General features: G+C 37.2%; 1 protein-coding gene across 1 annotated transcript in view; it reads left to right on the forward strand.

The window, feature by feature from the left end:
- Nucleotides 1-21,478, forward strand: part of DNAJC3 (DnaJ heat shock protein family (Hsp40) member C3) — an 87,827-nt gene that overhangs the window by 43,326 nt on the left and 23,023 nt on the right. Inside the window, exons 5-9 of the mRNA XM_042929301.1 lie at nucleotides 8,164-8,316; nucleotides 9,821-10,002; nucleotides 10,455-10,574; nucleotides 13,824-13,929; nucleotides 14,014-14,134. Coding sequence (XP_042785235.1) covers nucleotides 8,164-8,316; nucleotides 9,821-10,002; nucleotides 10,455-10,574; nucleotides 13,824-13,929; nucleotides 14,014-14,134 — 682 coding nt within the window. The remainder of the gene's footprint in view (nucleotides 1-8,163; nucleotides 8,317-9,820; nucleotides 10,003-10,454; nucleotides 10,575-13,823; nucleotides 13,930-14,013; nucleotides 14,135-21,478) is intronic.

Below are 21,478 nucleotides of genomic sequence, written 5' to 3' on the forward strand. Positions count from 1 at the left end.
TATCGTTTTCAGAGTACAGGTCTTTCACCTCTTTGGTGAGGTTTATTTCTGGGTATCTTACCATTTGGGGTACAGTAGTAAATGGGATTGTTTTCTTAATTTCTTTTTCTGCTGTTTCATTATTGATGTGTAGAAGTGCAACAGATTTCTGTAGAGTAATTTTGTATCCTGCGACTTTACTGAATTTGTTAATCAGTTCTAGCAGTTTTTTTGGTAGAGTTTTTCAGGTTTTCTGTATATAATATCATGTCAGCTGCAAATAGGGAAAGTTTGACTTCTTCCTTATAGATTTTTATGCCTTTTATTTCTTTTTGTTGTCTGATTGCTGTGGCTAGGATGTCCAGTGGTATATTGAATAGAAGTGGTGAGAGTGGACATCCTTGTCTTGTTCCTGACCTTAGGGGAGGGGCTCTCCATTCTTCCTCATTGAGGGTGATGTTTGCTGTGGGTTTTTCATATATGGTCTTTATTATGTTGAAGTCTGTTCCCTTTAAACCTATTTTGTTGATGGTTTTTATCGTGAATGGATGTTGTACTTTGTCAAATGCTTTTTCTGTATCTGTTGAAAATGATCATATGGTTTGACGCTCTTATTCTTTTTTTTTTTTTTTTTAAAGTTTACTTATTTTTGAGAGAGACAGAGACAACGTGAGTGGGGTGGCAGAGAGAGAGGGAGAGTGAGAGAGAATCCCAAGCAGGCTCTGTGCTGACCTGAGCTGAAACCAAGAGTTGGATGTTTAACCCACTCAGCCAGCCAGGCGCCCCCGACTCCCTTATTTTTATAAAAATATCCTGGAGCGCCTGGGTGGCTCAGTTGGTTAAGTGTATGACTTCGGCTCAGGTCATGATCTCATGGTTAGTGAATTTGAGCCCTGTGCTGACAGCTCAGACCCTGGAGCCTTCTTTGGATTCTGTGTCTCCCTCTCTCTCTGCCCCTTCCCTGCTCATGCTCTGTTTCTCTCTCAAAAATAAAAAATAAACATTAAAAAAAATGTTTTAAAAATTTTCCTGATTCTCAGCAACTCATTTTATTTAATAATTTGTGATCTATAAATTCTTCCTTCTTATCAACTTCAAGATACAGTAAATGCACTTTAAACTCATTTGTTTTTGGACTTCGGTGTTTTATCTTTTCCTTATTTATCTTTGCTATCAATGCTTTGGGTTTAAGTGAAAAATCTTTAGATCAAGGCAGTGTTCCATGTGATCCAAATACAGTGAAGGTAATGATCAGTTTAAATGTTTATTTCATATTTCGGTATTTTTTATTTTGATGAAATTGGCAACTCACATTTTGTTTTTGGTGAGCAGCCATATTATTAGATAAATATCAGTGCCAATTGCAATGTAATTTTTAATTTAAGTACAAAGCTTTGGTGTGATTTTTAATAAATAAACTCTTCATTGGTAGTTTATGTTACTTGAAAACAAACTAACATAAATCTACCAAATGCATCAATATAACTTTAGGCATTGTTTTTTCCATCTTTAATCTTTTAGTACAGAAAGAATGATTGTGGTGCTTCAAGTTAACTAAATCAGAAATAACCAAAGTTAAAAAAAAAATACTAAGTATTATGAACTAGGAAGAAAAGGGAGCAGTACTTTTAAAGGCATGAAATAAATTTGGTTATAATTTAATATAAAGATAGCAATGTGTGCTATAGCTTGCTACAGTTGCTCTTTTTCTTTGAATCAGAAATAATGCTATAAATGGGTAATAGTATAAATATGCCATAATTCATCAGATATAAGGAGCTATCAATTGTAAGACATGTTATTATTTTATGCTGTATTAAAAGAATAAATGCTGCTGGTTAATAATGCCTTCTTATAACTTAATATTTTTATTTTGTGCTTATAGAAAGAGCTATTTGAGACTTAGACACAAGCTTTTATTATCACACTGCTCTGCTCATTGCCTTTCTGTTATACATTAACTTCATGAAGACTTTGGCAGTTAAAACCTGTATGTATAGTACCAACGGTGTTAATACCTGGAGTCAAGCGTGCTAGACCATTTTTGTGCATATGCAGTCATGTTGATGGGCTGATGGTAAGACTCATTCCACTGAGAGAAATCAAAGTATGCTTTATCACCTTGCTTTAGATGTGAGGCAGAAAGGGAAGAGGGAAGGATGAGGCTTAAAAGATAGCAGCAGTAAAATGGAGTTGGACTCCTAATTACATCAAGGAAAGAGGAATCTAACATCCTAAATAATAAGAGGAGCCATTTTTAAAAAAATTTTTTTTTAACGTTTCATTTATTTTTGAGACAGGGAGAGACAGAGCATGAACAGGGGAGGGTCAGAGAGAGGGAGACACAGAATCTGAAACAGGCTCCAGGCTCTGAGCTGTCAGCACAGAGCCCGACGCGGGGCTCAAACTCACGGAGCGCGAGACCATGACCTGAGCCGAAGTCGGCCGCTTAACCGACGGAGCCGCCCAGGCGCCCCAAGAGGAGCCATTTTTGAACAGCATGGGATGGTGACAGTGACAGTGGCAGTGGGTTGGGAATGGGACGTGGAATTCTTCTTAGCAAAACGCTGTTAAGATGTCTTGCTGGAGATGTAAGGTGGGCAGTTGCATGTTTGGCGTCAGTGTACATGTAAGAGGGAGCGGTTAAGAATGTAGGCTCTGGAAGTGACTTTGAGCCATAGTTTCCTCCTGTGTAAAATGGAGATAATCCAAAATGCCCTTTAGGGCTTTTGGTTTAGCTTTAGAATATTGCCTGAAACCTAGAGAGGACTCAGTAAATGTTTTCTGCTGTCATGATTGATCTTCATCATCACCATCATCCAAAACATGGGCTTTGGAGATACAGACCTTAGTTGGAAAGTAAGCAAGACTTCTGGCAAGTTACATAATCATTCAATTTCTTTATCTAAAGTTGGGGTAGTAAAATCTAGCTCATGGGTAATAGTATAAATGAAAAAAGAAAGATAGGCATGCAATGTAGGCATTAAGGCATATGTCCTGTTTTTTAGCAGTTTATACTTTAGTTGGAGGAAATAAGCGCTAAATATGTAAAAAATTAATAGCACAGAGATATTTATAAGAAGTGACATAAAGGTTGGATAAAACGATAAGATTAAGAATTAGGAACACGACTAGAAGTTGGGAGTCCCACCTCACTTTTTCTCCTGATTAGCTGTGTGATGTTGGGCAAGTTATCATTATCCTGTCAATACTGTGGGACTCAGTATTTTCATTTACAAAGTGCGAGTTGATTGGGCAAGATGATTTCTTAGGTTACTTCCTTGTTAAGGGTTTCTTACGTGATTTCGGCATTTAGAGAGAAGCGATTACTACCATAGTATGGAACAGTTAGGGAGGCTAGGAGGAGATGGGACATGAAAAGGGTGTTGGTTTGATGAAAATTGTATCAGGGAACAAGAGAGTTTTGGAATCTTGAAGATACCTTTTTTCTTGTGTTATAATTGTGAGAAATTAGCCTATCCTCACATTTCCATGTTTCATTTCTGGTAGGTTTTATTTATGAATTTCACAAATATTTGAATTTATATTTTGTCAGGTTCATTGAACGTTCTTGCTCGTTTTCCTTGTACGTGCTGCGTCCCTCTGGGGCAGCAGTTCTTAGGATGGCTCTCAGGATCCCATTATACTAGTCAATATGGAGGCCTCCAGAGACCTTTTGTTTAGCAATATTTACGGGATTAGAAGTTAATTTTAGAAATTAAAAAATACTTATTAATTTAAAAGTAACAAACCCATTATGTTAATATAGATTTTTTTGCATGCAACCTAACTATATTTTCAAAAACAAAAAGTTTAATGAGATAAGTTTTACATTTTTACAAATCTCTTTAATATGTGGCTTACTTGAAGACCATCAGATTCCCAGATCTGATTTATATTTTGGTTGAAGTACTATTGAAGAAAATGTGGTTTATACATATAAGCAGTTGGAAAAGGAAGAATGTTTTAACATCTTTTTATATAATTGTGGATACTCTTTGATGTTACACCAAAACTCCAGTAGTTGTTATTGGTTAGTTGCAATGTGGACTCTGAAATCCTGCCAGTGAACTTGTAGTAAGTACTCTGTCATAATGAAATCCATTAGTTTAGCCTGCACTTTGAATGAGTACTTTGTCTTTTATCCATATGTGTTTTGGCCCCACAGACCCCCGAAAGAGTATTAAGGATTCCCAAGGGTCCCTGGATCATACACTGAGAATCACTACTATAGGATATATACCTAAGAGGATAATTGCTACTTTGAAAGTTATGGGCATTTTAAACCTGGTCAGTTTGGCACTGTCTCGTTAAGTGGTTATTCCAATTTATATTCCCACCAGCAGTTTAGGGGGGTTCTATGAGCCCCATAACTTCAATACCACTTGGTATCAGTAGTATTTTTGCTGGCTAGGTTGGTATAAGAAATGCAACTTTACATCTTTTGTGTCTGTTTCTCTTAGATTCTATTTATCCAACTGTTCTTTTGTGTCAGTGAAGATAGTCCTTAAGAATATCTTTTTCTCTTAGTCATTACTTCAGGAATTTCAACATCCATGCTTACTAAGGTTTACAGGTAATCAATATCTTTAGCTTCCTCCAGAAAATTACAGGGGCCTTAGAATACTTTAACTCAATCACCTACTCCCTGGCTTGGATATAATTATTTTTCAAAAATTGGGGCTTTTTATTGACATTCAAATTAGTATTACTTTTGTATAGATCCTTTAAAGACTTAGGAAAGAATTGGTGAAGGCAAATTCTAGGAGTTGCTAGAGAATATTGCAGTATACCTCAAATATTACATACTTTTCCATGTTATCAAATAGTAACAAATTAAAAATGTAAACTTGTGCTACTTACCTCTTAAAACCATAATTAAATTTAATAGAATTGGAAGATTAATTTCTTGAGCAACAGGCAGTTTGGTGAATATATTTTATGCTAAAGTCTAATTTTATTTTGACCTTGAGTCAAATTAAGGTTTTATTATTCTGGGGCTTTAATTGTAAAGGCATCCAGTTCAAGTTGGCTGGTATGGAATGCAATGATAAATAAATTGAATGGCCTTTTAAAGTGTGTATTATGTCTTGCATCCTGTCCTCATTATGAATTTATATATTATAGAAAGTTCAAAAAAGGAGCTTGGAATTTTTATTAGCATTTTTTGGAATACTCGCTATGTGGTGGTCCTTTTGATTTCTCAATGACTGCTCCTCAGGGTGTAAGCATTATTATTCCCCTTTTATTGGTGAAGAAAATGCAAATAATATACAGATAGTAAGTGATAAAGCCAAGGTTTGGGCTGAGGGTTTGTTTTTTTCCCCATTTGGATTTTATTTTAAAACATTAATGGTAGAAAATCTGTTTGGAAATACTCACAATCTGGCCATTGAAAAATGGTAAAACCATTATATTAGTTCTCTGTTGCTGCTTAACAAATTACTCAAAGTTAGCAGCTTAAAGCTTCCTACCTTTGTGATCTTACAGTTCATGGGGTCAGGAATCTGGGCAGGTTTAGCTGGGTCCTCTGCCCCAGGGTCTCTCCTAGGCTATAGTTAAGGTGTCAGATAGGCTTGCAGTATTATCTGAAGATTCGGCTGGTGAAGGAACTACTTCCAAATTCACTTTGTTGTTGGCAGGATGTAATTCCTCTTGAGGTGTTAGGTTGAGGCCTTTGTTTTTTCTGAGTGTCAGCCAGAGGCTTCCCTTGGTTCTTTCTTTTGTGGGTCTCCCCATAAAGCATCCCACAGCAGGCAGCTTGCTTCGACAGAGTGAGCAGGTGAGAAGGCAAGAGATGCCAGCAAGAGAGTGAGTGCTAGCAAGATGGAGGTCACAGTGTTTTGTACCTAACTAAGGAAGTGATGTCCTGTCACCTTTGTCACATTCTGTTTCTTAAAAGGAGTAGGAGAGGGGATCACACAAAGGTATGAATTCCAGGAGCCTGGGGGTCTTTTGGGGCCATCTTAGAAGTCTGCCCACCACCACTACCAACCTGTAGTTTTCACTTGAAATCCCAGAAATGGGAGTGTATTTAGATTAGATTAGAGAGCCGCTCACCCCTTTTAATAAGCCCCCCATCCCATAGTTATTACGGGTTTATATCCAAAAGCTCAGTGATCGCAGTAAATGGTAAGAAATAAGAAATAGAATATTGTCATAGGTAGCGGTTTGGTTGAAAGGGTCTGAAATACGAAACACTAAAGAAGAGAAGGGATATCAAGAAATGTGAAAAAAGGAGAGGGAAATGCTAGCAGGGTCCATTCCGTACATGTAAATATCTTGGAGGAGCCCGGCCTGTGGTAAGAGTGAAAATTTTCATCTCCTTTAATCCTCTTTGAAAGTCCTCAGGGTTACAAGTAAGTCCTTAGTCTCAGACTCCTTTCTTCCCTCCTTGCAAGAATCTCCTCCCTCCCCTAGTTCCCTCCAGCCTCAAAGAGCTCCAGACGACCTGACCTCACCCCCTCTTTCTCATTCCCATTCCCATTGTCTGAGCACCAAGTGAGCCTGAGCTCCATCCTCAATCTCAGGCTTTCGGACTTTACCCGCTCTCACCTTCCAGCAAGAAAAATTGTGTGGTAGAGATTAGACTGTAAAGTTTGAGAGAGAAAAGGTGCAAATTCCATACAAGAGGCGATCTCTAATCCATTCTAATGTATCCTATTCAAAAAGGAGTGGTAGTATACGTACAGGAAACAAGTTATCAATAAACTACTTTTACCCAGAGCAAAGTGATGGTGCCTGCACATTTTCCTCCTTCCAATGTGGTCTGGCAGAAGTATTCAAGACCAGCCTGAAGATGATGAAACAGTCATAGATAAACATGCCACGGCCTCTCAGCAGCTCCCTTCAGCTGGATAATTCAGTCATGCAGGGACAGTCCTTGCCAGAGCAAGCTGAGGTTGTGAGTTCCTAGTTACCTATGAATACTTAGAGTCCTGTCCATTCCTTCAAAGCTAAGGATTAAACAGACAAAACAGAATACCTTAAGTATCCTGAAAACCAAATGGAGAAATGTAGAGCCTCTACCAAGAAATAATATGCTCAAGGTTTCTCATGTGGAGTGTTCTCTCCTACCAGGTAGCTAGTAGGGTGTTTTTTTAAAAAAATGAATCCACTAAAAGGAGAAGCAGTATGATTGGTCAGTCAAAGGAGAGACATTTCTAGAAATAATCTCCCATTGGCACTACCTCACCCCAAATTGGAACCCATCAACTATGATTCCCATCTTGGTAAGAATATTAGATTTCAGAAGTTATTACATATAAACTATAATTGCCATGAAAAAAGTCCCCCCCTCACCCAAGTCAATAGCTTTTAAATGTAGGCACTCAATTTTTCTAAGCCATTAAGGTTAAGATTTTCCATATGGAGGAAGAAATTGTTCAGAGTCCCTGTGCCTAGGCTGGGCTGGGAGCAAGAATGAACTGTAAGCAGACACAAGGGATCTTAAAAGTTTGACAGAAATGGCCTAAAACTGTGGTAGCGGTCACATACTTGGTACATTTGTTAAAAATCAGAATCACATATTTAAAATGCATGAATTTTATGGTATAAATTATACCTTTATAAAGTTATTAAAAAAGAGAGACAATGTGTACATGTCTTAAAACTCCATTCGAAGCCTTGTAATAAAGTATTACTCTCATTTTCCCCCATAAATTCTTCCTTACTCATTACACCTTAGCCCCTCTGGTGCCAAATCTTTGTTCTATAACCTCTAAAAAATACTGCCATCTCCTCAGTTTCCCTATGTTTTTCATTATTTTGGTAAAATCATTTTATTCTTAAAAATACACATTTAGGAAATAGAACGAGAAGGCCCACTACATGAAACTCTCGTTACTCCGCAGAGCTTAACCTAAGAGTGAGGAGGGTGCTCTCCTTACTTCATTCATCTCTGCTCTTTCACAGTCCTAAGTGTGTTTGCATCCTAGGAAGGTGCGGGGACCATAGGTCATTTCACAGCTCGCTCCTGTGTACCTTACAAATGGAGGTAAAGGTGCTCTCATGCTGGTCAGCCCTGGGGGCAAGTTCTTGCACAAGCCAGTTTTGCCAGCGTCTCTTACCCTTTTTTCCCCTGATGAATTTAAGTATTTACGATGGTCAGATCGTTGTGTGTACTATGGGTATTAGATTTAAGAGATTAAAAATCCTGCTTAATTTCTCTTCTCATTCTTATAGCTCAAATCTAATCCAAGTGAAAATGAAGAAAAGGAAGCCCAGTTTCAACTTGTGAAATCTGATGAAATGCAGCGTTTGCGCTCACAAGCGCTTGATGCTTTTGAAAGCTCAGATTATACTGCTGCTATAACCTTCCTTGATAAGATTTTAGAGGTAAGTTTCTTAGACATTGCAGCTGGCAAGCCTGACACATGCTGTGTTTTACTCTGAGGCACATTCATGCACTTTGACATGTTATGTATCACAAGCAACCTAGAGAGGATAAGATCACATTGGTCCTTGGGCTTTTAGCTCTTAAGTGAGAGATGGTGTTTATGTGGAACAAAATTTGGAACTGGAGTTTGCAGTAAATGTACTCGATGTGCTGTGGAATGGGAGTTACACATTTTTATACATTGCTTGCTTTACTGTTTTTGTTTGATTTTGCATTGGGGGGAGGCTGGAGAGAATTCTAGAAGTTAGATAAAGGGGGTGAAAGATGAAAGAACTGGTTGAAGAAAAAGGAAAAGTAATGTTTCAGGGGAAGAAGGTTTAGAGTGAGAAGTCTATAGGGAAGAAGCAGATGGAATGTTGACAAGCCCCAGAGGTCAAGACAAGAGCTCAGTCTATAGTTTCCTTGCCTCTGAAGGACTTAATGACAGATGGTTTCAGAAGGAAGTCTACTGAGATATTCAAGTAGGAGCAATCCTAATTCTTGTTTATTTATCATTTTCATGGCACTTTGATGTACAATTGCATTTAATCATGGCAGGAAACAACATATGTAGAGTAGGTGCTTCTTTGATAATTTTATAGAGGAAATTGTGTGATACAGTCGAGTGGAATTCATGTTTTATTAAATTATTTTGTTTATGATTTGTTAAGGAAACATAAAGTTATAATTTTTATCTTCCAGGACTTAGATAACTATTTTTACCTACTTGATTAGCCAAGATATTTAATTTATGTACGTGTTGATTTTGGTATCTAAAATATGTGAAAAGTTGATATGACCTTAGAACAGCTCTAAGAAATGTGTAAAGATACTTCCACAGGCCCTATTGGTGACCTTTTGGGTTTACATTTTTAAAAAAAACTCATGCATTTATAAACATTTTGACGAAGTGGAAATGGTGAAGCCTCCACCTTCTCACATTGTTCTCCTCTTTTCTTTGTTTTTGTGGTATGAGAATTTAATTTCAAGGAGACAACATTTTACAAAAGAGAGTTCTATTTAGTTATTAGTAGAATAGAAGTATTTTGCAGGTTTAGAACCTAGATTTTATGATTTGGAACTAGAAATTAGAATTGTTGATTAAGTACAAAAACCTGACTAAAGAATATTCTTTTCAAAATCAGATGTGCTTCACTGGGAGCAGCCTTCTAATAGTAATGCCATGTATTCTTATTTTCAGAGTTTTAAAATTATATAATTGAAGGAAGTAGGAAAGGGGCCTTGTTAGCGTATACATCCCTTCCCCCATTAGAATTGAAGATATCCTTGGAGAAATTATTTTGTCGCATCTGAATTGTATCGGCCTTTTTAATACCTTACAATATAGAAATCACAGTAATTGAAGATGGTTTCATGTTGATAAGTGTCAGCAAACTACGCGGGATGAAGTATGGGTGTGCATAGTTTACTGCTTCTTAAAGTCTAGTTCTCTTGTTTCTCAAGGTTTGTGTTTGGGATGCAGAACTACGGGAACTTCGAGCTGAATGTTTCATAAAAGAGGGGGAACCTAGGAAAGCGATAAGTGACTTAAAAGCTGCATCAAAGTTGAAGAATGATAATACTGAGGCTTTTTATAAAATCAGCACACTGTACTATCAACTAGGAGACCATGAACTGTCCCTCAGGTCAGCTCTAGTGACATACACATCTCGTCCTCATCCTCTTTTCACTGTTGGCAGTAAGATAATAATCCCGTTTTTAAAGACTTTAATTTTAAATTAAAACTGTGGTTAAGGTTGTTTTTATATTCTTTATTTGTATATTTTGTATTTTCCCTAAGTTATTCTATTTCCACATAGTTTATTTTCATGAGCTATGCTTATTAAAATAGAGGTATATTTGCAGAAAGAAAATAGGGTGTTTAATGTATAATTCTACTTAAGTTATTATAATTTGAGTTAATACGTGTGTGTGGCACAATGCCACATGTAAAAGTATATGGTCAGTTGTTAAGTCAGTGTGTTTTGTTTAATCGTCACAAGCAAAAAATACCTTTAATGTGATTTCTGTATTGTGGAAAACCAGTCATTAATTATTTTGACTTGGAGTATTTTCCTGTTTTTAAATACATGAGCAGTGAAGTTCGTGAATGTCTTAAACTGGACCAGGATCATAAAAGGTGTTTTGCACACTATAAACAAGTAAAGAAACTTAATAAGCTAATTGAGTCAGCTGAAGAGCTCATCAGAGACGGCAGGTAAGAATGTGCTTGTCTGCAGTCTACAGCCTCCCTTCTCTGGCTTTTCTGGGCACAAAAGAACAGTTGAACTGCTTGCTCTTTTACTCATCAGCCATTGAGGATAGACTATCCTAGATAGCCCTGGGCCTTGGCAAAACTACTGCAGCTCTACTTAATATTATTATTTTTTAAATATTTATTTATTTTTGGGATACAGAGAAAGAGAGAGTGCGAGTAGAGGAGGAACAGAGAGAGAGGGGGACCCAGAATCTGTAGCAGGCTGCAGGTTCTGAGCTGTCAACACAGAGCCTGACGTGGGGCTCGAACTCACGAAGCATGAGTTCTGTTGGATGCTCAACTGACTGAGCCACCCAGGTGCCTCTGTACTTATTTTTAATAAGGCAGGATATAAGTAATAGTAACTGCATAATATTCTTACCAGCAGACTTATTTATATTTCACCAGATATTTATTGAGTATCTCCTGTGTCAGGCACTGACAATGTACTAAGGGGTGCAGAGATGAATATGACATGGTTTTTGGTGTTAAGAAGCTTAAAGATTCGTGTGGGAGATGGACATTTAAACTGATTGTTAAAAGATAATGTGGGATCTAGAGTGATAGAGATGTATACAGAGTATATAGAGACTTCCTTGTGGTATAAGATTCTCAGTTAAGTCCTTTTGTTAGAGCACCTGAAAAATATTGTACCACTTCTTTGTGGCCTCCATGGTTCCTGATGAGAAACCCATGGTCATTCTGATTGTTTTTCCCTAAAATAACATATTTTCCTCTGACTGCTTTCAAAATTTGTTTTCTATGTTTTTAGTATTCAGAAGTTTAATTATGGTGTATCTTGGTGTGGATTTCTTTGTTTTTATCCTATTTGGAATTTATTTAGCTTCTAGAATATGTAGGTTTGTGTCTTGTCAAACTTGGGAAGTTTCAGCCATTACTTCTTTTTAAAGATTGCTTATATTTTAAATATTTATTTATTTTTGAGAGAGAGACAGAGAGCGTGCAAGTGGGGGAGGGGCAGAGAGAGAGAGGGAGACACAGGATCTGAAGCAGGCTCCGGGCTCCGAGCTGTCTTTAGCGCAGAGCCGGATGTGGGGCTCGAACCCATGAACCATGAGCTCACGACCTGAGCTGAAATCAAGAGTTTGATATTAACAGACTGAGCCACCCAGGTGCCCCTTAGCCATTATGTCTTGAAGTATTTTTTTAGCTTTACCCTCTATCTCTAGTTTTTGTCTTAGATTCTGATTGACATAAATGTTAGCTCTTTTGTTTCAGCCCCACGGGTCCCTGAGGCTCTGTTCATTTTTCTCCATTCCTTTTCTTTCTGATCAGATTTCGTATTTTTTTTTATCATTCCAATTCACTGATTCTTTTCTCTGTCCCTCCATTCTGTTGAGCACGTTCAGTGAACTTTTTATTTGGGTTTTTCTAGTTTTCAGTTCTGATAACCAAACGTTATTCTTGTATCTCTTCTGTTTCTTTGCCAAGGCCGTCTATTGCTTTCGTTTCTTTAAGCATGTTTGTCACTGCTGCTATTGCCAAGGCTACTTTAAGATCTTTGTCAGATAATTGGTTTTGGAATTTATTGTCTTTTCTCGTTCAGTTTGAGATCTTACTGTCTGTTGGTATGATGAGTGGTTTCTGATTGAAACCTGGACACTTTCATTTTATAAGACTGTTTTTTAATTTAAATCTGTTTTGCCTGGCTTTTTTCAGACATTGTTCCAGCAAAGCAGGGGCGGGTATCACTTTGTTGCTGTCTGGGAGGTAGAAGTTTTCCCCGTTGGCATTTGTTGATGGCTGAGGTGTGGGGTTTCTCACTACTGCTTGGAGCAGGTGGAGGTTGGGGGATATTTACTTCCAGCCATGGATGAAAGTCCTAGCTTCCCACTTGGCCTTCTCTGACACCACCATGGTGGGGGTGTGGGCACACCTCGTCATAGCCTCTCCACTTGACCTGTTGGCATTGGGAGGGAGCCTTATTTTTTCTTCTGTGGCGTTTGGCTGGAGTGGAGCTGTTATTGTCATAAATTTTCTGTCTTGTCAGGCTGCCCTTTGCAGGTCCTGTGGCTTGAGACAGCAGGCTCTTGCTGGGTTTTGGATTTTTTGTCTGCACCCATTGGCATTTCTGGGTTGCTGGTCTCTTCAGCTCCAAGTCTGCAGTATATGAAACAAACAAAAAAACCCGGGAAGCTTTCCCATATTGTGTTTCCCTCAGGCCGCATGTCCTGGGCTGGTCTGCCTCCTTCTCTCCCCTTGCTGAGTTTTTTCATATGTTGACAAATACGTAATGTGTAGGGGTATTTAATTGTACCTAGTTGGCGGAACTGGGGAAAGTACATTCACTCCACTTTCCCAGAAGCTACCTTTTTTTTTAAGTGAGGTTCAGTATTTCTAACTGAACTTTTTGTTTTGATCTAATCATCATTTCATATGTAGTTGTAAAAAGGAAAGCAAGGTTTTGCATGCTCTGTACGGCTTCCTACAACTGTTGTACTATCTTGGAAAACTATACAACACTATCCCAGCTAGGATTTTGACATCAATAACTTCTGTTTTAAGTGTTCTGCTGAAATCTGTGTTTTAATACATCAGCATTTAAATGTGAAGATTGTAATGCATTTTGGGAAAAATGTGCCACAGTGGCATATAAATATATTGTTTAGTGTGCCATTACTGAGGAAAGTAACTTCGTGTATAACATGGCTAATATTTTTCACCAGTTTAGAAAAAAAGGCTGAAATAGCTTTTATTGTTCTCAGAAAGCTAGTAAGTTGGGAATTTAAGCAGGTTCTTTTTGCAGGGAACCACATTGTACTTAGTTGTGAATATTGACATTCATTGTATAAAATGACATGTAGATAATGGGCTTTGTTATTTCATGAAGGTGTGTAGGGACCAAGAAATAAACCTGATCTCTATTTTGCTGAAAAATGCCATGTGTAAGTCAGACTTTAACAAGATGTTTTACTCCGTTTCAAAATCATGAGCATTATTCTGTAAAGAAATTCATCATTTTGTTTGATTGGTATTCACAGGTATGCTTTGATTTGTACATAGACATTTTCTGTGGTCATGTGTTTTATTTCCCAGCTTTTGACTGATAGTAAGGTAAAAGTCGTGTTTGAAGGCATGTACTCATTTAGGTGAATTGATTAAGCAACGATTAGTGAAGAGTAGAGGGCTCTTTCTTTAACTCCTGAGATAGAATTTCATTGTTACTCATCATGATTTGCTCATTAATAGATACACAGATGCGACCAGCAAATATGAGTCTGTCATGAAAACAGAGCCGAGTGTTGCTGAATATACAATTCGCTCAAAAGAAAGAATTTGCCACTGCTTTTCTAAGGTAACAGTTGATTCATTCGCAGAAGTGTGAAAACTTAATATATGGCAAAACAGCCATAAATCCTTTTCTCACATTTACTTATAGGATGAGAAGCCTGTTGAAGCTATTCGAGTGTGTTCTGAAGTTTTACAGATGGAGCCTGACAATGTGAATGCCCTGAAAGATCGAGCAGAGGCCTATTTAATAGAAGAAATGTATGATGAAGGTTAGTCTTCAAGGAATTTGATTTGCAGTATCTAAATGTTGATGTATATGAAATTAGCACATGTTTAACATCCTTTTGTTGAGAACAAGTTTACCAGAGTTGCTGGAAGTGTTGATGACTTTAGGAAGATGGCATTGAGTTTGAAAATTAGTCTTCCTTAGTGGAACTAGTACACCATATGAGGAGAGATTTCTGCTGTTGAAACCAGTTCAGGGGGATATAAAAATAAAAATTTTAGCCTTTTTTTTGTTGTAGACAAGTTAGAATAGATAAATAGCAAAATAAAAATTTAAATGATAGATTTCGTATCATCCAGAGATAAATGCCGTTCATTTGGGATTTATATCTTTCATACTTTTTCTGTGCATATATATTAGTCTATGTTTTATGCATATATATGTGCGTGTATGTATGTATAGATATTCTATGCATGTGTACAGTATACATATTATACTATGCATATATTCTATATATATACATTCTATGCATGTGTACGGTATACATATTATACCTACAACATATATATGTCATATATGTCCTACATATAAATGATCTTTTTTTAAATTTTTTTTTTTTTTAAGTTTATTCTGAGAGAGAGAGAGAACACGAGTGGGGGACGAGCAGAGAGAGAGAAAGAGAGAGAATTCCAAGCAGACTCCGTGCTGTCAGCGCAGAGCCCGATGGGGGCTCAGTGCCATAAGCTGTGAGACTGTGACCTCAGCAGAAATCTGGAGTCGGTGGCTTAACCGACTGAGCCACCCAGACGCCCCTAAAATGATCTTCTGTGACCAAAAGCAGATTAGTAACATTAGGGTAGTTGCTTATCCTTCTTTGTTCAAGTTGAAGTAACAGAGTTTCCTGTTAGATGTTTTAAGGACCTTGAATAAGGGCAGTGTCCTATTTTCAGAAGATAACTAAAGTATATGGTAATATACATTAAAAAAAGGAATCCTTTCATATTTATTGTTTTGTGGCTTTTTTTATGTGACCGTATGCCATGAACATTTAAATAAGATGGTTTTTAAAAGAAGTGAGCCTTATAGCCCTTATTGCAAAGTTTTCATTTCAATCAGGTAAAGCATTTTAAATTGAGAATGGTAAGAGTATTTTTCTGGTGAAACTTGGGTTGTGGTATTCTTCCCCCCCCCCCCCCCCCCCCCATTAAGTGCTGAATATTTACTTAATAAAAAAGCATGCAACTATTAATATGTATTACATTTAATGTCATGTTAAAGTAATTATGATATGGTAAGCGGTAACCCTGGTTAATACTTTAAACATACTGAGAATGTATCTGTAACAATGATAGATTACATAGGTTTGTGGCACTCATTTTCTTTTAAGACAAACTGATCATTTGTTTTCTGCTTTTCACAATTTGAAAAGAATCTTGCTCCTAAGTGGTTTCCTATGAGTGCTGACAATTCTAGTTACTGCTATTTGTGGGACATTTTATAGTATAGTCCTTGAGGTTTGTTTGGGGCTTGGAATGTACATAATCCAAATGATCTTCAAGAAGATCCTATTAGCATCCTTGTTCTTTTCACTTTTGAGCTACTGTGTCTTCTCAGTGAGATTGGCCATACTGTAGGATTCTGCATTCCCGTTAGTGTTTGGAACTCTTCATCAAAGGGACTTTTGCCATTTGTATTTAAACCCTCAGCTCTAATTGTGAAATTAGAGAAGCCACAGAAGAATATGAAAAGCACTGTTAAAAAAATGGTTAAATCTTGTAGGCTACTAAATATAATTTGAAGATGCTTTTGTAACTTGAAAGCTAAACTGACTTGCTTTTTAGGGAAACTTGACAGCTTAATTCTTAAAAAGATGCTTCACACTAATTTAATAGAATAGATCTGTCTTCAGAGTCTGTTTTTTCTTTTAAAATTTCTTTTAAATAGGAGTCTATTGGGGTGCCTGGGTGGCTCAGTCACTTAAGCGTCTAACTTCGGCTCACGTCATGATCTCATGGTTTTGAGCCCTGCATTGGGCTCTGTGCTTACAGCTCACAGCCTGGAGCCTGCTCCCGATTCTGTGTCTCCCTCTCTTTCTGCTTCTCCCCTGCTTTCTCTCTCTCTCTCAAAAATAAACAGACATTAAAAAAATAAATAGGAATTTATTCTTTGTCTTTGTTGGTGGGTTTGGATTATACACTGGGAATCTTTCTGAATTAAGGTTTTCAAGTAAAATGGCTGTTTGAGTCACAAATATGGCAGTTAAGCAACCTCATGGAGAGACTGAGAATGGATTTCTAGGCCTCTCAATTTGGGGGGAGGTGCCGAGGACACCTGTATAACTAAAACTGAAGGCTATTACTTATTGAATTGAAGGTTTAGTAAATGATGAGATAGATGAGTAAGTAATCTTACTTACCTAGGCTAAATAATATTTTGAAATCCTGAGTTAAAATATGAGGGCTTTCCATATTCTGTTTACTGGCTTAGCCTTTATTTAAATAAGCAATTAAAAATGATGGTAGGAATGTAGTGAATAGAGAAAAACAAAGTTTTAGGTTAGTGAATAATGGAACATGGAGACTTATTAATTTGGAGATTCTGGCAGAGTTATCAGGAAAGATATTAGGGGATTCCACTCATGAGAAAGTAAGTAAGATTGTTGTTTGAGGATGCCTCTGACATCATGAAAAATGAAGGAGGCTCTTCAGATAGATGAGTAATTAAAAAATTTTTTTAATGTTTTTTATTTATTTTTTGAGAGACCGAGTGTGAGCAGGGGAAGGGCAGAGAGAGAGGAGGACAGAGGATCCAAAGCAGGCTCCATGCTGACAGGCTGACAGCAGCAAGCCCAATGCAGGGCTCGAACTCACCAACCATGAGATCACAACCTGAGTCCAAGTTGGAAACTCAATTGACTGTGTCATCCAGGCGCTACGAGTAATTCTTTTCATAGCTTTTCAGAGGAACAAACTGACATTGAAGCGATACTAAACAGTTAGCAAAGTTCCTTTGAATATAGGGATGATTCAAGTGCCATCCTTATGAGATAAGGAGTTAAACTGGCTAGAACTTAAGCTACATGACAACCTGTGTCTTTCTTTCATTAACTGATCCATCTCGGCTACTTGTGCCTGGCACATAGCAGGCACTCCTATGTTTGCTGAATGAATGAAGGTAGGTAGTTTATCAATAAGTTCATAGTGGAAGGAGTATGGGATTTAGAATTAGTCCTATATTTGAGTCTGTGTCATTTACTTTATTTTTTGTTTTTACTTGTAGGAAAATTAACATAACAAAATTGGCCATCTTAGCCATTTTTTTTTAAGTTTTATGACTGGTGCTCATCACCACAAGTGCACTCCTTAATCCCATCACCTATTTCACCCATCCCTCACCCACTTCCTTCTGGTGACCATCACTTTGTTCTCTATAGTTAAGAGTCTGAGGGGCACCTGGATGGTTCAGTTGGTAGAGCATGACTCCTAATATCAGGATCATGAATTTGAGCCCCATGTTGGGTATAGAGATTACTTAAAAAAAAAAGTCTATTTCTGGATTTGTCTCATTTCCTTTTTTCCCTTTGCTCATTTTTTTTTTTTTTTTTTTGTGTTTCTTATATTCCACATGTGACTAAGATCATATGGTATTTGTCTTTCTCTGGCTGACTTAGTTCACTTAGCATTATGCTCTAGCTCTATCCATGTCATTGCATATGGCAGTATTTCATCCTTTGTTATGGATGAATAATATTCTGTTGTAGATATATACCACATCTTTACCCATTCATCTATTGACACACACTTGGACTACTTCCATATCCTGGCTATTGTAAATAACGCTGCTATAAATATAGGAATGCATGTGTCCCTTTGAATTAGTGTTTTTGTATTCTTTGGGTAAATACCCAGTAGTACGATTACTGGGTCATAGGGTAGTTCTATTTTTAACTTTCTGAGGAACTTCCATACTGTTTTCCAGAATGGGTGTACCAGTTTGCATTCCCACCAACAGTGCAAGAAGGTTCCCCTTTCTCTGTGTCCTCGCCAACATCTGTTCTGTCTTGTGTTGTTGATTTTGGCCATTCTGACAGGTGTGAGGTGGTATCTCATTATAGTTTTGATTTGCATTTTTCTGATGATAAGTGATGATGAGCATCTTTTCATGTGCCCATTGGCCATCTGTATGTCTTCTTTGGAGAAATGTCTGTTCATGTCTTCTGCCCATTTTAATTTTTTTTTAAATGTTAATTATGAGTTTTAATGCATCAAATAATATGATAAAATAAAAAAATGTAGGTGAAAAGAAACATAACATAACATATAGAAATTTTTAGCATCAATTTTTCATGAAAAACCAAGTGGTCAAAAAATAAACAACACTATATAGAGGATTTGAGAAGTATACCAGGACTGTAAATTTTGAATTCTATAGTATGCAAGTAGAGACTAACTCTTTTCATAGTCCCTCTGGACATTTGTTAAAATTAATCCTAAAATAACACTCAAAGAAAAATTCCATAAACTTTAAAAATAAGAGATAATATTCTAATTTTGTGCATTCAACAGATTTTTTTTCAATTAATTAAAACATATATTTGTCACAAAACTTAAAATAATAAACATGAAGCTGTATCTTTAAAAATTACTGATAATGGTTTCATATTGATGGGAGTAATGACATCTTTTGATATCTTTCATGAGGTGTCTATATGCAACTTGGCAAAAAGCTTAGGTTCTAGGTTAAGTTTAATACCTGGTCGGTTTATTTCCTGAGATTTGACTTCTGTCAATTTTTAGAATACAGATTCACTGTAATGAGTCAGGATGGTGGCAAGTGCTGGGGGCTCTGTTAGATGGAAATGATGGACAGAGCTTACTGGTGACTGCATTCAGATGGTAACCCAACCAGCATGTCCACATATGGTGCCATGGAGAAGGATTCCTACTCCAATCTGGCTTCATTCAGTCCTGGAAACTCATTCTTTATGTTCTACAAGCATCTGCATATGGTGTGAAAATATGCTCAATAACATGCCATTGATTTTATTCTTGAGCAAATGAAGAACCATCAACGGTAGCAAAAGAGCCAAGCTTCACAATTAGTTGTTTGCACATGTGTCCCTTATTCTTTTTTAAAAAATTAATTATTTAAATTTACATTCAAGTTAGTTAGCATATAGTGCAATAATGATTTCAGGAGTAGATTCCAGTGATTCATCCTCTATGTATAACACCCACTGCTCATCCCATGAAGGGTCTTCCTTAATGCCCCTTACCCTTTTAGCCCATCCCCCCACCCACAACCCCTCCAGCACCCTCAGTTTGTTCTCTGTATATAAGAATCTCTTATCCTTTGTCCGCCTCTTTGTTTTTATATTGTTTTTGCTTCCCTTCCCTTATGTTCATCTGTTTTGTATCTTATATTCCTCATATGAGTGATGTCATATGATATTTGTCTTTCTCTGACTAATTTCGCTTAGCATAATACCCTCTAGTTCCATCCACGTAGTTGAAAATGGCAAGATTTTCTTTTTGAATGCTGAATAGTACTCTATTGTATATATACACCACATCTTCTTTATCCATTCATCCGTCAATGGACGTTTGGGCTCTTTCCATACTTTGGCTATTATTAATAGTGCTGCTATAAACATTGGGGTGCATATGCCCCTTTGAAACAGCATACCTGTATCCCTTGGATAAATACCTAGCAGTGCAATTGCTGGGTTGTAGGGTAGTTCTATTTTTAATTTTTTGAGGAACCTCCATACTATTTTCCAGAGTGGCTGCACCAGTTTGTATTTCCATCAGCAGTGCAAAAGAGATCATCTTTTTCTGCATCCTCGCCAACATCTGTTGTTGCTTGAGTTGTTAATGTTAGCCATTCTGACAGGTGTGAGGTGGTATTTCATTGTGGTTTTGATTTGTATTTCCCTGATGATGAGTGATGTTGAGCATCTTTTCATGTATCTGTTAGCCATCTGGATGTCTTCTTTGGAAAAGTGTCTATTCATGTCTTTTGCCCATTTCTTCACTGGATTATGTTTTTTGGATGTTGAGTTTGAAAAGTTATTTATAGATTTCGAATACTAACCCTTTATCTGATATGTCATTTGTGTATATCTTCTCCCATTCTGTTGGTTGCCTTCAGTTTTGCTGAATGTTTCCTTTGCTGTGCAGAAGCTTTTTATTTTGATGAGGTCCCAATAGTTCATTTTTGCTTTTGTTTCTCTTGCCTCCGGTGACGTGTTGAGTAAGAAGTTACTGCGGCCAAGATCAAAGAGGTTTTTGCCTGCTTTCTCCTCGAGGGTTTTGATGGCTTCCTGTCTTACATTGAGGTCTTTCATCCATTTTGAGTTTATTTTTAAGTATGGTGTAAGAAAGTGGTCCAGGTTCATTTTTCTGCATGTCGCTGTGCAGTTTTCCCAGCACCACTTGTTGAAGAGACTGTCTTTAATCCATTGGATATTCTTTTCCGCTTTGTCAAGGATTGGTTGGCCATACATTTGTGGGTCCATTTCTGGATTCTCTATTCTGTTCCATTGATCTGAGTGTCTGTTTTTGTGCCAGTACCATACTGTCTTGATGATTACAGCTTTGTAATACATCTTGAAGTCTGGGATTGTGATGCATCCAGCTTTGGTTTTCTTTTTCAGGTTTGCTTTGGCTATTTGGGATCTTTTCTGGTTCCATACAAATTTTAGGATTGTTTGTTCTAGCTCTGTGAAGAATGCTGGTGTTATTTTGATAGGGATTTCATTGAATATGTAGATTGCTTTGGGTAGTATTGATATTTTAACAATAATATTTGTTCTTCCAATCCATGAGCATGGAATATTTTTCCTTTTTTTGTGTGTGTCTTCTTCAGTTTCTTTCATAAGCTTTCTATAGTTGTCAGTGTATGGATTTTTACCTGTTTGGTTAGGTTTATTCCTAGGTTATGGTTTTTGGTGCAGTTGTAAATGGGATCAATTGCTTGATTTGTTTCTGTTGCTACATTGTTGCTGTATAGGAATGCAGCTGATTTCTGTGCATTGATTTTATATCCTGAGACTTTGCTGAATTCATGGATCAGTTCTAGCAGTTTTTTGGTGGAATCTTTAGGGTTTTCCATATAGAGTATCATGGTGTCTGCGAAGACTGAAAGTTTGACCCTCTCCTTGCTGACTTGGATGTCATTTTTTCCTTTGTGTTGTCTGACTTATGAGACTAGGGCTTCCAATACTGTGTTGAGTAACAGTGGTGAGAGTGGGCATCCCTGTTGTGTTCCCGGCCTTAGGAGAAAAGTTTCCCCATTGAGGATGATATTAGCAGTTGGTCTTTCATATATGGCTTTTATGATCTTGAGATATGATCCTTCTATCCCTACTTTCTTGAGGGTTTTTTTT

The sequence above is a fragment of the Panthera leo genome, chromosome A1 (assembly GCF_018350215.1).
Source record: "Panthera leo isolate Ple1 chromosome A1, P.leo_Ple1_pat1.1, whole genome shotgun sequence".
In the NCBI taxonomy this organism is placed as follows: Eukaryota; Metazoa; Chordata; class Mammalia; order Carnivora; family Felidae; genus Panthera; species Panthera leo.